General features: G+C 57.5%; 4 protein-coding genes across 4 annotated transcripts; 2 read left to right on the top strand and 2 right to left on the bottom strand.

The window, feature by feature from the left end:
- Positions 1-197: 197 nt before the first annotated feature.
- On the top strand, positions 198-2,129 carry E0L32_009633 (uncharacterized protein; the record flags this gene model as incomplete). Its single annotated transcript, XM_031144619.1, has 2 exons — positions 198-1,769; positions 1,875-2,129. 2 exons carry the CDS (start codon positions 198-200, stop codon positions 2,127-2,129), a joined length of 1,827 nt encoding a protein of 608 aa, XP_030990640.1.
- A 655-nt stretch (positions 2,130-2,784) lies between these two features.
- Positions 2,785-4,592, bottom strand: E0L32_009632 (uncharacterized protein; the record flags this gene model as incomplete). Its single annotated transcript, XM_031144618.1, has 3 exons — positions 2,785-3,709; positions 3,820-4,312; positions 4,427-4,592. 3 exons carry the CDS (start codon positions 4,590-4,592, stop codon positions 2,785-2,787), a joined length of 1,584 nt encoding a protein of 527 aa, XP_030990639.1.
- Positions 4,593-6,770: 2,178 nt separating this feature from the next.
- On the top strand, positions 6,771-8,375 carry E0L32_009631 (uncharacterized protein; the record flags this gene model as incomplete). Its single annotated transcript, XM_031144617.1, has 1 exon — positions 6,771-8,375. One exon carries the CDS (start codon positions 6,771-6,773, stop codon positions 8,373-8,375), a length of 1,605 nt encoding a protein of 534 aa, XP_030990638.1.
- Positions 8,376-8,497: 122 nt separating this feature from the next.
- E0L32_009630 (uncharacterized protein) lies at positions 8,498-12,608 on the bottom strand (the record flags this gene model as incomplete). The annotated part of the gene is made up of 5 exons (XM_031144616.1): positions 8,498-8,523; positions 8,563-8,671; positions 9,416-9,647; positions 10,695-11,125; positions 11,214-12,608. 5 exons carry the CDS (start codon positions 12,606-12,608, stop codon positions 8,498-8,500), a joined length of 2,193 nt encoding a protein of 730 aa, XP_030990637.1.
- Positions 12,609-14,175: the final 1,567 nt, after the last annotated feature.

Below are 14,175 nucleotides of genomic sequence, written 5' to 3'. Positions count from 1 at the left end.
TCCGGTACCTAGTCACTTACACGGCCTGCAGCCGCAGATAGCTGTGTCACATTGTCCTTCCCCCTTATCTCTCGACTCTCTCCCTTTCAACTCATCCCACAAACAATCGACTTGACATCATCTTCTCCTACTTCATAAACCTGACCCTCGAGATATTCCCATAAACACCCCCTACAAACATCACAAACCACCCAGGCATGGTTCGCTCGGCCGCATCCCGGACTCTCCGGGCATTCGCCGCAGCCCCGGAGCAAGGCCGGCTCCGCTGTCGGGCTGCGCCTTCCTCGCGCCGGTCCCTGCAGACCTCGGCCCACCGCCACGCCGTCGCCCTCGCCAGCAAGGCTCGGCACCCGGACGCCGACCCCGCGGAGGAGGAGGAGGAGCCCGCAAAACCCTCCTCCTCCTCTTCTTCTTCTTCTTCGCGCAGCGTCACCGTCCAGGACGTGCTCGAGCGCCGCGCCAGGGCAGGCCGCCTCGTCGCCGGCACGGCCGCCTACTCGGACAGCGACATGTTCAAGGCGCCGCCGCACCCGTCCAAGCCCCGCGCCGCCCGGTGGGACCACCACCTCAGCGCCGAGAGCGCCGCCCGCGAGCCCTGCGTGCTCAAGTCGGCCGCCGCCAAGCACCTCGGGCGGCCGGGGCTCATCTCCCTCGGCGGCGGCCTGCCCTGCCCGGAGTACTTCCCCTTCGAGTCCATCAGCATGCGCGTGCCCCGCGCGCCGCTCTTCTCCGAGCGGGAGACGGCCGAGTCCGGCGTCGACGTGACGATCGGCAAGTACGACGCCTCCGCCGCCGGGGGAGAGGACAAGGTGTACGACCTGTCGATCGGGCTCAACTACGGGCAGGCGACGGGGTCGGCGCAGATGCTGCGCTTCGTGACGGAGCACACCGAGATCGTGCACGACCCGCCCTACGCCGACTGGCGGTCCTGCATGACGGTCGGCAGCACGGGCGCGCTGGAGCAGGCCTTCCGGATGCTGTGCGACCGGGAGCGGGGCGACAGCATCCTGACGGAGGAGTTCAGCTTCTCGACGGCGCTCGAGACGGCGGCCCCGCTGGGCGCCAGGATCGTCGGCGTCCCCGTCGACGAGGAGGGCCTGGTCCCGGCGCGCATGGACGAGATCCTGACCGGCTGGAGGCCCGAGGAGCGGGGCGGGATGCGGAAGCCGCACGTGCTGTACACGGTGCCCAGCGGCCAGAACCCGACGGGCACGACGCAGGGCGAGCAGAGGCGCCGGGAGGTCTATGACGTGTGCTGCAAGCACGACGTGTACATCATCGAGGACGAGCCCTACTACTTCCTCCAGATGGACCCGTACGCCGGGCCGGAGGCCGCTGCCGGCGGCGGCAAGGAGCCGGCGACCACGACGGCGGCGCCCGTCGACCCGGCGCAGACGCCCGTCGACGAGTTCCTCGACCGGCTGATCCCCTCGCTGCTGAGCATGGACCGCGACGGCCGCGTCCTGCGCCTCGACTCCTTCTCGAAAGTGGTCGTGCCCGGGTCGCGCCTCGGCTGGGTCACGGCCTCGGAGCAGATGGTCGAGCGCTTCCTGCGGCACGCCGAGGTCGCCAACCAGGGGCCCGCGGGCTTCTCGCAGCTCGTCCTGCACCGCCTGCTCGACGAGGAGTGGGGCCACGAGGGCTACCTGCGCTGGCTGATGCGGATGCGCCGCGAGTACACGGCGCGCCGGGACGTCATGCTCGCCGCCTGCGACGAGGCCCTGCCGCGCGAGGTTGTGAGCTGGAACGCGCCCGCGGCGGGCATGTTTGTGAGTCTATGGCCCCCCCCCTTTTTTCTTCTTCTTGTTTCTCTTCTCTATCCCGGGGATAGAAAGTACAAATTCACACTGACTAATCTATTTTGGAAAATGTAGCATTGGCTCAAGGTCGACCACACGCAGCACCCGGACGCCGGGAGCAAGAGCATCGTCGAGATCGAGGAGGACATCTTCGACCGGTGCATCGACAAGGGCGTGCTGGTGGCCCGGGGCTCGTGGTTTGTCGCCGAGCACGGGCGCCCGCCGACGAACCTCTTCTTCCGGGCGACCTACGCCGCCGCCCAGCCGGACAAGATGACCGAGGCGATCCGCCGGTTCGGCAAGGCGGTGCGGGAGAGCTTCCGGCTGTGAAAAAATCCGAGACTCTTTTCTTGGCATTACCCAATAGAAATAGCATAGGTCTGCTAGAAAAAAGCAAAACACAGGAATGAGCAGAGGTCATCCCGGGGTTAGACTGAGGGTAACATCTCAGCGCGTATTGTGATGTATTGTTTGCCGAACGTATGCGTTGTAGCAGTCCATTCAACCGCCTTGAGCTACGAAGAATGATGCGGCTGTCTACCGATACAGGTCAGGCCTGAGTAACGGGGGTGATGTCCTTTGTCCCCTGGCCGCCTCTGTACGCTCGGTCTCTGAATGCTCGGTCTTTGAGGATCTGCGAGTACTCCGTAGGATCATGAAGCCAGATCGATGTCTGAAATGGAAATGGAAATGGAATAATACCACCGGGCACAATAAGCACTAATACGCAGCCAAACACACAATGATAACGTCGGGCCGCCTCGTAACGAGGTCCCGAATCCTCCAAAAGGCGGGTTTATTACCTAAGTCAATCCTATGGACTCATTGGAGCGTAGAACCGCAGTTACACAAAAAGCAAGCATGCCCTCTCACAGCCCCGTCATTCGTACGTCCACGATAAGCAGCCCTACTACCTCAGACATCATTTTCTTTCTCCTCTTCATCCCAAAAACCACACTTCACTACCTCAAAACTCCTTGCCTACTTACTCCCTCTTGGCCTCAAAGAACCTCACCCTCACGCCCGGCCCGCCAGGCGAGAGCGTCACGTCGGTCCGCAGCGTCGGCTCCCCGCGGTCCCGGACCGTCTCGACGCGCTCGAACCGCTGGAAGACCCGGACGAGCAGGTACGCCATGATGGTCTGCGCGAACTGCTGCCCGACGCAGATCCGCGGCCCGCCGTTGAACGGCACGTACTGCCACGGCCGCGGCTGCCAGCGCTGCCAGCGCTCGGGCTCGAAGACGCCCGCGGGCGGCAGGCCCTTGGCCGGGTCCGGCGCCGGGTAGAGGTCCGGCCGGCGCTGCATGACGAACGTCGAGTACGCGACGGCCGTGTCCTTGAGCACGGGCAAGGGGAGGGTGCCGTCGGGCCCGCCGCCGCGGGGCAGGGTCGTGTCGCGCGCGGCGAAGCGCACGTTGTACGGCACGGCCGGGTACAGGCGCATGGTCTCGCTCAGCACGCTCTGGAGGTACTTCATGCCCTTGAGGTCGGCGTACGTGGGCACGCGGTCCGGGCCCACGACGGACAGGACCTCGGCGCGCAGGCGGGCCACGACGTCGGGCCGCCCCCCGAGCTCGTAGAAGGCCCACGACAGGGTGCCGGCCGTGGTGTCGCGGCCCGCGAGCAGGACGGCGACGATCTGGTCGCGCAGCACGACCGGGTCGCGCGTGAAGGAGGCGAGCTCGTGCAGGAAGGTGTAGCTCGTGTCGGAGCGGGCCTTGGTGGCGAGCTCCTCGGGCGGCAGCAGCAGGGCGGCGTCGATGAAGTTGTTGACGAACCGGTTGATGACCTTGAGGCCGGCGTTGTACGTCTTGTGCGAGATGAAGGGCCCCAGGGGCCCGATGCGCGAGATGATGTTCTGCACGCGCTGGACCTCGTTGAAGGCCTCGGCGAATTCCTGCTTTGGGTGGCTGTGCGGTTGTTGTTGTTGTTTGGTCAGTTCGTTTGGTCTTCTTGTCAGGCTCGAGGGGGACCCATTCCTTCTCTGAGTGGCTTGGAAAGAGCAAAAAACTAAACTTACCACAAGGAGCTCACCGTGTGGCCGAGCAGGAAGTCCGTCGACGTATCGAGAGTGTAGCGGAAGAGAAGGTCGCTGATCTCAAAGACCTTGCCGTGCGAAGCGCTCAGGTCGACGTCCTGCTCCGCGCCGTTGAGCGGGCCGCCGTTGGCCATGGCGCGGAACAGCACCTGGATGTGCTTCTCGAAGCAGTGCAGGTCGCTGACGCGGTCCTTGACGAACTGGGGCCGGATGAGCTGGCGGCTGGCGTGCCACTTGTCGCCGTCGGTGGCGAAGATGCTGTCGCCGAGGAACGGCTTCCACTGCTCGTGGAAGATCTCGCCCTTGCCGTAGTCGGCGAACTGCGTCGCGAGCACGGCCTTGATGTTCTCGGGCTCCGAGGTGAAGACGACGCGGCGGCACAGCAGGCGCGCCTCGCTCGTGAAGATGCCCTTCTCCGGCGGCGAGACCTCGAGCCAGCGCTCGTACGACTTTTCGGCCTTGGCGGCCTTCATGTCTGCCAGGATCACGTCGAGGCCTACTTGCGGCGGGCTGCGTCAGTGCTGTCCAGTCGAGCCGGCGTCGGGTAGCGATGTTGTGCGGCCCCCGGTGGAGTAGGGAGGCAACTCACCGAATGGCACCCGTGTCTTGATCTGGTATCCGGGGATGCCGAGTCTCCTGACCCGGATCGTCTCGGACACATAGAGGACGACATGGTACACTGTCAGAAGGACAAGCGGTCCCAGAAGGACCGTCTTTATGGAGACATGCTCCACGATGGTTTCGACGAGACCCATGATATAAGACTCTTTATCTGAAAGGGGTGAAAATCGGCAGTCGCAACCTGGGTGAGCACTCTTTCAGCTATTCGGCCAAGGTCGGTGAGTGTGGTGATGCTCTCGTCGCTTCTCGTTTGTATCCGCGTTGAGATGATTCCCGTCTCTTGACAAGCTCTCCTTTCTCCACCGCGCTCGATCTTTGGTATACCTACCTCAGCTGAAGACGGCCAAGTCGAAAGGCTTGGATAAGACACGGCCCGGTGTGATTCAGGCCGATGAACACGGAAACCCCGAGCACAAGGCTATGTGTAACACCAATCTCTTGACCACAAGTGTGGGATTGAAAAAGAGTTGCGTATGAATGCTACCATTGACCATACACAAAGGGAACGCCCTACACTTATGGAGAAACGGAGCAGTGGGGGTGCCTCGCAGTACTTATTAACCTGAGAGCCCAGATTGGCCGTTAGGAGAGAGCTCTGCACCGCTGTAAGAGGTATGCAGCACGGGCTCCGAGGACAGCGAGTGGGATGAAACCCGCATCAATACGACTTTGACACATGCTTCTTGGCCCACCGTTAGGTATCCTTCTTCGCCGAAGCGGGGAACGGCTCTAGCTCGCCAATACCCAACAGTCCGGCAGAAGCAGGGGCGGGGGTGCCTCTCTCGCGGAGGGCCGTTGGCGACAACTTTTGAAAGCAGCCGGGAGTTGGTGTGTCTCTCCAGCGGTGCATCAGCCCACCCCATCCCATCCGGGGACTTGTTGGATGGGTTGGTCCGGTTTGGGCAAGATGGTGCGGACGCTGCGGAGAACTGGAACGTCATGTATGGTCAGGGTTGCTCTTTGTTGACAGGGGCAGCGTTTTCCCTTGCATGCTCTTCCTGCAGACGATATCACCGTCCCAGGCAGGTCATCGCACACAATGTTTTCACCCATTATTCCTTTATGTGCGTAGTCTCGACCAACAGACCCCTTCGGTCTCCCTTCTCAGGCCAGAAAAAAATGAGTCGAACTGGACAGTCAACAAGGGGCTGCAACGCACAGAGCGGAGCAGCATCAAACAACTAAAACTCTATGAATGGTTAGTGATTGGTGCCCCCGTAATAAGCGCGCCTCGTGGCCAGCCATCTGCATCTAGTCATCCAACTACCCAGCTAGAGAAAGGCGAAGACAGGGCGTTTTTCAGTGGCTGCGATTCGTCGATGGCATTCTGATCTCCAGGGTTGTGTTTAGAGAGGCTTACGGAGTAGAGCTTTTGCTCGCATACCAATCTTGTTCTGGCAGTACCGAGGCTAGCCAAAGTGCGGGGAAGGCATGCGTAACTTTGGAGATCTTGTACCTTTTCCGGATTGGGATGGATCGTCGAACTTGTGTGGTCTCTGCGATTACCAATGCTGGCGCGAGGGTTCACATGGGAAGGGGATGAAAAAGCTGTAAGCTTGTTGATCCTTCTCAATTGCTCCGGGCCCCGATAGATTTGCGTGTCCACCATTCCTTTGAGCAGAATCAACGTCCCCATTGCACTATTTGATCTAGGGTCCCAACATTCCCCCTAGGGCCCCGCGACGGTGACAGGCGCGGCTGCCCGGCGCGCCCGGACCGGAGATGCGCCGGCTTACACCAAGTTCGGGAGCGATGCGGCATTGAAAGGGCACGTATGTAGGGCCGAGATAGAAGGGTTGACTGTGCTTCAGCAAGAGATACCTTGATCTGGGTTATCCCACTGCCTAAAATCGACTGTACTCTAGATGCAAAACTAAATGTCCCTTCCATGTTAGGATGAACAAAAACTTGGTATACTAGAACTGCCAAGCAGAGAAAATGCCGTAAATCTTGGGGTTTTCTCACCCCTGAGAGACTGGAGCCTAGAGACGAATTGAGCTCTTTTATTTGCTCTATAATTCTCTGTTTCTAGCATCTTGACTCATCCGCTGGAGCACCTGAGCAGATAGATAATTTTTACGGCATGAGGTAGAATGCCTTCCACATTGATGAGCACCATGGTTGGTTGACAAGACGACGGCCATGAACCATGGTACGAACCGAGCAGAAAAGAAGCCTGACGACTCAGAAAGCCTTGATAAAAGGGAGCCTGCCTCCCATCAGGACTTGGATTGCTCCCAAGACAGAATCCATCCAACGAGTGCGCTGCCACCGGAGACCTGCTTCACATTCCCAGCGTCTCTCGAATCAATATGATCCCCCGAAGGCGCGTGGTATGTGCGACAAGGCGACCTGTCGTGGAGCTTCCAAAGAATGGAATATGGGACTATCAAGAGCAGGAGCGTACGGTGGTACCTTGGACACGCCTGCCTCCAGAGATCCGCCTGATGGTCCTTGAGCAAGTTCGAGAATCAGCAAAGGGCCAGCTAGCATCAAGGGGGAAACGAACCTACGAGATGTCGATCTATGCCACTGTCTGTCGAGAATGGCAGAGCTTCTTCGAGAAGGAGAACTTCAAACGCTTGATCCTACACCAGTCCGACATATTTCTGTTCGGCGCATTCACGCATGGCCAACAGCAGCGCAGAGCCTGGATAGAATGGATATGGTTGCGCATAGAACTTCCACAGTACGACTGCAAGAAGTGTCAAAAAGCAGAAACACTTGACGAGATCAGAAACAACAATATTGTGTTTACCAAGGCAGTTTGGGGTCTCTTCAACATATTGTCAACTTGGGAGAGAGATCTCAGCTCGGTTCATCCCTACAAAGGACTACGCCTTGAGCTTGGGGTATACTCTCCAAGCGATGCGACCCATTTCTGCAAGGAGCTGCAATGCCGTGTCAACGATACCTCGTGGAGTAATATTATCGGGATTCAAAATAGAGGCTTCCACGACAAGGCTCATGGTTGGAGAGAAGAGCGACAACTTCGTCCAACAGGCGATGCATTGAGAAGAGTTTTTGGGCCTTCATGTGGATTAGCATTCGACTTGCGCATATCAACTGCCCGCCAACTTGAGAAGGTCCTTCCAAAGGTCAATATCATCACAGTCTTGGTCATTCGACGCCAGTTCTACCGACACTACTCTATATCCAAAGCTTTGCAACCTATCATCCAAAGCCTACCACAACTCTTCGACATCAGATACGAACACTGGCGGGACCCGGAGGGAGAGGATGGTCTGGCAGTACGAGATGCAGAACATCACATCCTATTATCTATGCTCCGTGCCCAAACAAACTTACGGAGATTCCGGATCTTTGAGGATTTCAGACCACTCTATCACGGCAAGGAAGACAGGAAATTCTGCCCTTCTTTGGGACAGGCCCTTGCAGAATCAAGCCAGCACCTCGACGAGCTACTTGTTACCTTTAGCATTGATGCAAAGGACTTCTTTTCTCAAGTCTCTGGAGAGATGATGTGGCACAACCTGAGGCTTCTATCTTTAACCACACCTGCACTCAGTCCTCTGCGTCATGATCAGCTTATTCAAGAGGCAGCAAAAATAATCCCAAGAATGCCTCAGCTCAAGATAATGGAGCTCTGGCATATTGGGCATTATTTTGCCTGTGTCTTTGAATATTCCTTAGGCTATCCCAGTCTTCGGCCTTCGATACGGCTTCTCAGCACATGGGATGGGAAGCTTAGTGCAGAGGCAATCTCATGCTGGAAAGAAGTTACGAATGAACACCGCGGCGAGCTCCGTTCAGAGTCGGTGTGGCTAGATCCAAAGAAAGCTCGGTCTCATTTCGCCATCATGCGCCTTTTGCTTGTGCGGCGGCGGGTCGTACATAGCACCTCTTATGAGCAACTTCGATCATCACGCCATGAGAACCGGTTCTGTAGAGCATGAATTTTTCTATTTTTATTTTTTTTAAAAAAAAGAAGCAGAAGAGAAGAAGAAGAAAAGAAGAAGAAAAGAAGAAAAGAGAAAAAAGAGAAAAAAAGAGAGAGACTAATAACCATCACACCCCGTTATGCTGTTAGTGTTTCGCCTCGATCTATCAACGCAAGTGTTGGTAATCGATGAACAAACTTACAAAACTCTTCGTCCTTGTGCGGGTCCTCCACGTCGTCATCGTCCTCCTCGTCCTCGTCCTCCTCGTCCTCCTCGTCGTCATCATCATCTTCCTCCTCTTCCTCGCCCTCCTAGGGGGTTGGAGGAGGAGGAACGGCGGCAGGCCCTGTGATGCATGCCGTGCCAAATGCAAATACCTTCCGTCATAGTAGTTGGAGAAGAAATTTTCTCCAAGTGCATGGTCCTCTCTATACCAGCATTGAACCAAGCGTGCCGCTCAAGTAAAAGAGACATGAGACGCGTCACACAACCAAGCCTATTGAGTCTGCTTACTCATTATACCCAGGCAGGTTCTTGCCGCCACCAAACTTCAGCCTGTCCTTCTTCTTCTTCACAGTCTGGATGCCCTAGAGCCAGTTCATAAATGACACATCACGCTGTAGCTAGTGGTTAGCACTTACTGTGACTATATGGGAGGAGTGATATACTGTAAGGATCGTGACACGTCTGGCATGAATCGCCAACATATTCACCACTTCAAGCCACGATACAACATACACCTCTGCCGATTCCTGCAGTGCATTGATAGCAGATAGCTGGAATCATACTTCATCTTATCTAAGAAATGGCATCCCTTCAGAAAGGATATCGTATGTTATCTCACACACCTAGGGAATGTCAGGATGAAGTCGGTATATCAGTGGAAAACGGATATACCAGGCGAGAAAATGTAAGCTTCGGTAGGAGGAGATTGAATGACTTCTGGTAGCGGCGGATTTCTCTGATCGCTGCTACTCCAGGGCGCAATCTCTTCTTCTTCTTCTTGCCGTAGCCCTCGGCAGCTGGACCCTTTCCGCCAGTGGTCTTGCGAGGACCGGAGACAGAGCAGCGGGAGCGGGAGCGGGAGCGGGAGCGGGAAGCGGAACGGCAGACGCCGGAGGCTGAGGAAGGGCCGGACGCAGAGCCGGAGCGGCAGCACAGCGGCGTCGGCGACGCGCTAGGCGGTGGTCGCCGGCGGCGACCGTCGCGGCAACGTGAGGCGGATGGAGCGCATGGTGCTTGTAGCCCCAGTTGACTTGATCACCGTCAAGATCAAACAGTCCGGTTCTGCATTTTTACAACCATCGTTCCAATCCTATACTGCAGGGGCTTAGACGAGGACTGGTAGCGATGATGATGATGATGATGGTGGTGGGGATAGTAGAGATGATTGGAATGGTGGTAGATGGTAGATGGTAGTAGTCAAGCTGACCATGGGCATTTACTCGAGAGCATCAAGCGTCGTGCCTGCGCCCTAGCAATGTCGAGTTGGCCATATAAGAAAGATAGTACATGAAGTGGCTAAGAGATGGAGCATCTTGCTGTGGCTCAGCTATAGATAGTAGTTTCCTTCCTGGAAAACAGAATGCCTACTGCGTAGTTCTTCCCGCTCACTTCACCCATACCATCAACAATGTCTGGCGTATGTAGCGGAGGAACGTTGCGTGGTCTTTACTTATCTCCTATCTCCAAACCGCGAGGGGAGGAGCAAACCAAGGTTTGAGGCACTCTCTCGGCTTGACCGTCAAGTGCTAGAGCCTTTCTGAAGCCTCGCCATATCTACATAGCGAAGAGTACATCATGTAAGTTACGTGGGAGCGGGTTGAGGATGGGTCTGCTGCCATCCATCGTTGTGAATAATCAAGGAGAGCGGGCTGTTTCTGATCGACATGGTAGGAGCCTCTCGGTCATCTCATCTATGGACATTAAGGTACGTCCTGCTGAAGCACAAAACCCCCTTCCCTCGTAGAAATGCAAACCATTTCTGTTCCCGAAGCCTGTCAGTCACGGAAGTTGTAAGATGGGTACATTCAACGGGGAGACCCCTTCCCTTCTCGCACACAGCAACCTGGATGCAATTTTCAGGTCGAAACAACACCAGATGCCTCGATTGCCCGCTCATCATAGTCATTCAGAGCATGCTACTCTACTTAAATAAGTATATACGTGAAGTTCGCTAGTAGTAGTCCCTCGCCCTCCAACCTCTCCCAAGGGGTCTCTACCTAATCCTAGGTACCCAGCTCTGTACCGAAAAAAAAAAGACAAATTCCAGAGGTAGTACCTCTTCTACATCCCCCCCCTTCCTCCCCGCCCTCCATCATCAACCGCTCTCACACAGCAGCGACAGCGCACTCGCTCGAGTTGGCCGCCTGCATGCACCACGTCATCTGCACGACCGACGCGCCGACGCCCCGCGCCACCATGCGCTCCCGGAACTCGTTGAGCCGCGGCGCCGCGTCGAGCTGCGTCCGGTTCGCGCCCGTGGCCGGGTCGAGCCGGCCCGACCAGAGCACCTCGCCGGCGGCGCTGGCGCGCGGCCACACGACCTGGTCCAGGTTGACGGGGTCGATGGTCTCGCTCCAGACGGCGACCTCGCCGCCGAGCACGCGCGCCGCCTGCTCCGCGGCCAGGCCCGCGCGCGGGTCGTGCGAGTAGACCAGCTGCCAGGCCTTGGTCGGGCCGCACCAGTCGTTGAAGGGGTAGTACGTGTTGTACGAGGCGCCGTTGTCAAAGACCATCCACTGGCCCCGGCCGCAGTCGAGGTACTGTTTCGTTGTATTAGTGTGTCAGTCAATGCAAAACATCTCTCTTATTGTCAAACGGCGGAGAGAAGAAGAAGATGGGAAAGCCTACCCAGTAGTTGTAGTTGCTGTCGATGACCTGCAGGCCCTTGGCCGTCAGGTTCTTGACCGACGCGTCCCCGAGCCAGGCCTGCACGACGGTGTCGTTGCCGATGCTCACGTTCCAGTTGAGCGGGATCTCCTCCCAGGTCATGGGGGTCAGGCCGTGCTTGCGCACGCGCGCGTGCTGCGCGTCGACAAACTTCTGCAGCAGCGGCTGCAGCACCTCGGTCTTGTTGCTCCGGATGCCCGGGTCCAGCATCGAGTCGTTGGCGTTGAGCTCGTCGCCGCCGGTGTGGAAGTAGGCCGCGTAGGGCGCCACGCGCGGCAGCAGGTCGTCGAACATGGCCTCGAGGAACCTGTCGACGGCCGTCGAGTTGAGGCGGAAGGCGCCGCAGGGCGGCTCGGCGCACCACCACTGGTAGGGCTGGGCGTCGTAGGCGACGATGAGCTCCGGGTGCGACCAGTTGAGCGAGCCGATGTGGCCCGGCATGTCGATCTCGAGCACGACCTCGACGCCGCGGGCGACGCCGTACTCCTGCAGGCCCTTGAGGTCGCTCTCCGAGTAGATCTGGCTGCGGCTGTAGGCGCCCTCCCGGGCCACCTCGGGCATGCTGGGCAGGTCCAGGGGCCAGGACTGGGAGTCGGTGATGTGGACGTGCAGGCGGTTCATCTTGTTCCAGCTGAGCGCGTCGATCGTCCTCTGGATGTCCTTGACGGGGTAGAAGTTCCGGGCCACGTCGAGCAGCATGCCTCGGTGCGGGTACTCGGGCGAGTCCTGGATGGACACCGGCGCATAGGGGGTGTAGTAAAAGGTGCCGGTCGAGTGCGTGTAAAACAGCTGCGAGAAGGTCTCGAGACCGCGCAGCACACCGGTCGAGGTGACGGCGCTGAGCTTAGCGACACCGTCCTCGCTGAGAGTCAAGTTGTACGACTCGTCGACCTGGCCTGCGAGAGGCTTGAACGTCTCGGGCTTGTCCTCGCCGGTCTGGGTGATGGCGAGAGACTTGATCCACTTGGCCTGGTTGACATCGGGCTCAAAGGACGAAAGCTCATTCTTGCCGTGCAGCCTCCACGGTACAAAGTTGGTCTGGAAAATAGAGGCGAGGGCGCGGGAGACGCCGGCCTGGACGATTTCCTTGCTGTTGATGGAGGCTGGGGAGTAGCCATAAGTGTAGACTAGCTGCTCATTATATTCATATTTAGTACTGAACTCATCAAGGGGACAGGAATGCTCAGAGAAGGAATTCCAGCATACGTTTCCACCGTTATAAGAGAGTGCCAGGTTCTGATGAATGAACAGGGGCTTGTTGCCTTGCTGGTAGGATTTGGGGATAGGCCATATCGCAAAGGCAGGGCTGCTCAGGAGCGCCAACAGCAGAAACGAGAAGATGGATTTGGAGATCATGGTGTAAGTGGAGTGGGCTCTTTGGGAGAGCACTCAACCCACGAGAACCAAAAAAGAAATAAAATGAAGGAGAACAACCACGCGAATGAAGCCTTCCAGGTGTCTGGATCCTCGAGCTCGTAAACTGGGAACGACGGAAAGTTTATAGAAGCTGGCTCGATGCCGTACGTAGACGATGTGAGCGATTCGTGGGCTGCATAAGCCGACCTGTCCGCGGCGGTATGGTTCACTCCCACTCCGCCATGCGCGATTCGTGACCAGGGCAGAACCAGGGAACCAATTGCTACCTTGGCCGACCAACTTTAAAATTGGCTGGGAAGGGGAGTCACGGGCCCGGTTCACTGCCTGTCTGGATCCCGTTGTAGGATGAGATGAGAAAAAGAGCTGATCCAAATCTCAAGGGATGCTGGCCCTGGTCGCAACGTTACGTCAGAAAGGCTAGCCCTGGTGACTGACGGATGGCGCTGCTTCACGGGCGACGCAGGCGGTCGTGAGGTGGTGACAAAAGGCCCGTCCCGGCCGTTGGACTGGATCAGATGAGAGGGCAAATGCGGGGTCTGGCTTGGGCCAATGTTCCTTTTGAGAGCTCGAGGAGAGAGACAGGATCCCGGGATTGGGCTGGGCGAGGCGAGGGTGAGGCGTGAGGGAGGGGAGAGGAAAAAGCAAGAGACGGATGCGAGTCTCGGGCAATTCCAACAAGAAAAGGGAAGGGAAGGGGGGGTACAAGAGGCGAAGCAGAGGATATTTAATGCTGCTTCTAATAATGCTCTCTCTCTTCTCTGAGATGAGATGAGATGGGATGAGATGAACAAAGTGCGAGAGAAAGACCCCTTTGGTGCTGCCTTGTCCAAGCAAACACCCTTGACAGCTATTTGCGGGTGTATCCAGCAGGAGTTGTATGTAAATGAAGATCGCCAGGACAGGGCTGATCAAGGCCAGGCCCGACTTCCACGCCTTCCGATTGCTAAAGACGGGACTGTGGAGCGTCTCGAGTGAGGAGATGCTCTGTTCTCTGGCACCGGGATTGAAGAGAGTGGAGGCCGCGGAGGATGGCACATGGATCAGCTGCTGGCATGGCACTGGCCAACGTCCATTGATGCAAGATGCGATGCTATGCTATCAATGCTGTGCCGTTCCGAATGCCGCCAGCCGCATGTATGGCGAGATGATGACCCGGGCTGAGTTTGCTTGCTTGCTGGTGACTGAGAGCGAGACAACCCAGGTGGGACAGAACAGGGCAGGACAGGACAGGACAGGACAGGACAGACACAGGATTCACATTGAGCGACACAGGTAGTCAGCTAGGAGATGGCTGGCGAACTGCGGGTTTGTTTGCTGCAAGAGGCCTGAAAATGACGGAGGCTGACGTTGCACGACCTTGGGTCCCAGGATTGGCCCGGACAGATAACTGGCATCGGACTCTGCATGGAGGAAGCTTGCATCGAGCCAGCTGCACACACAACACAAGATCAAAAGACCAAGACCGGGCAGATGGACCACCCAAGGTCACGACGCTATGGAACGTGTCGTGGCACTCATGTGCGTGCGTGTAGCGCCTCATGAGATA

The sequence above is a fragment of the Thyridium curvatum genome (assembly GCF_004353045.1).
Source record: "Thyridium curvatum strain D216 chromosome Unknown NODE_71_length_214541_cov_85.463701, whole genome shotgun sequence".
Classification (NCBI taxonomy): Eukaryota; Fungi; Ascomycota; class Sordariomycetes; order Thyridiales; family Thyridiaceae; genus Thyridium; species Thyridium curvatum.
The sequence above is the reverse complement of the archived record's forward strand: the minus strand, read 5'-3'. Positions and strand labels throughout refer to the sequence as shown.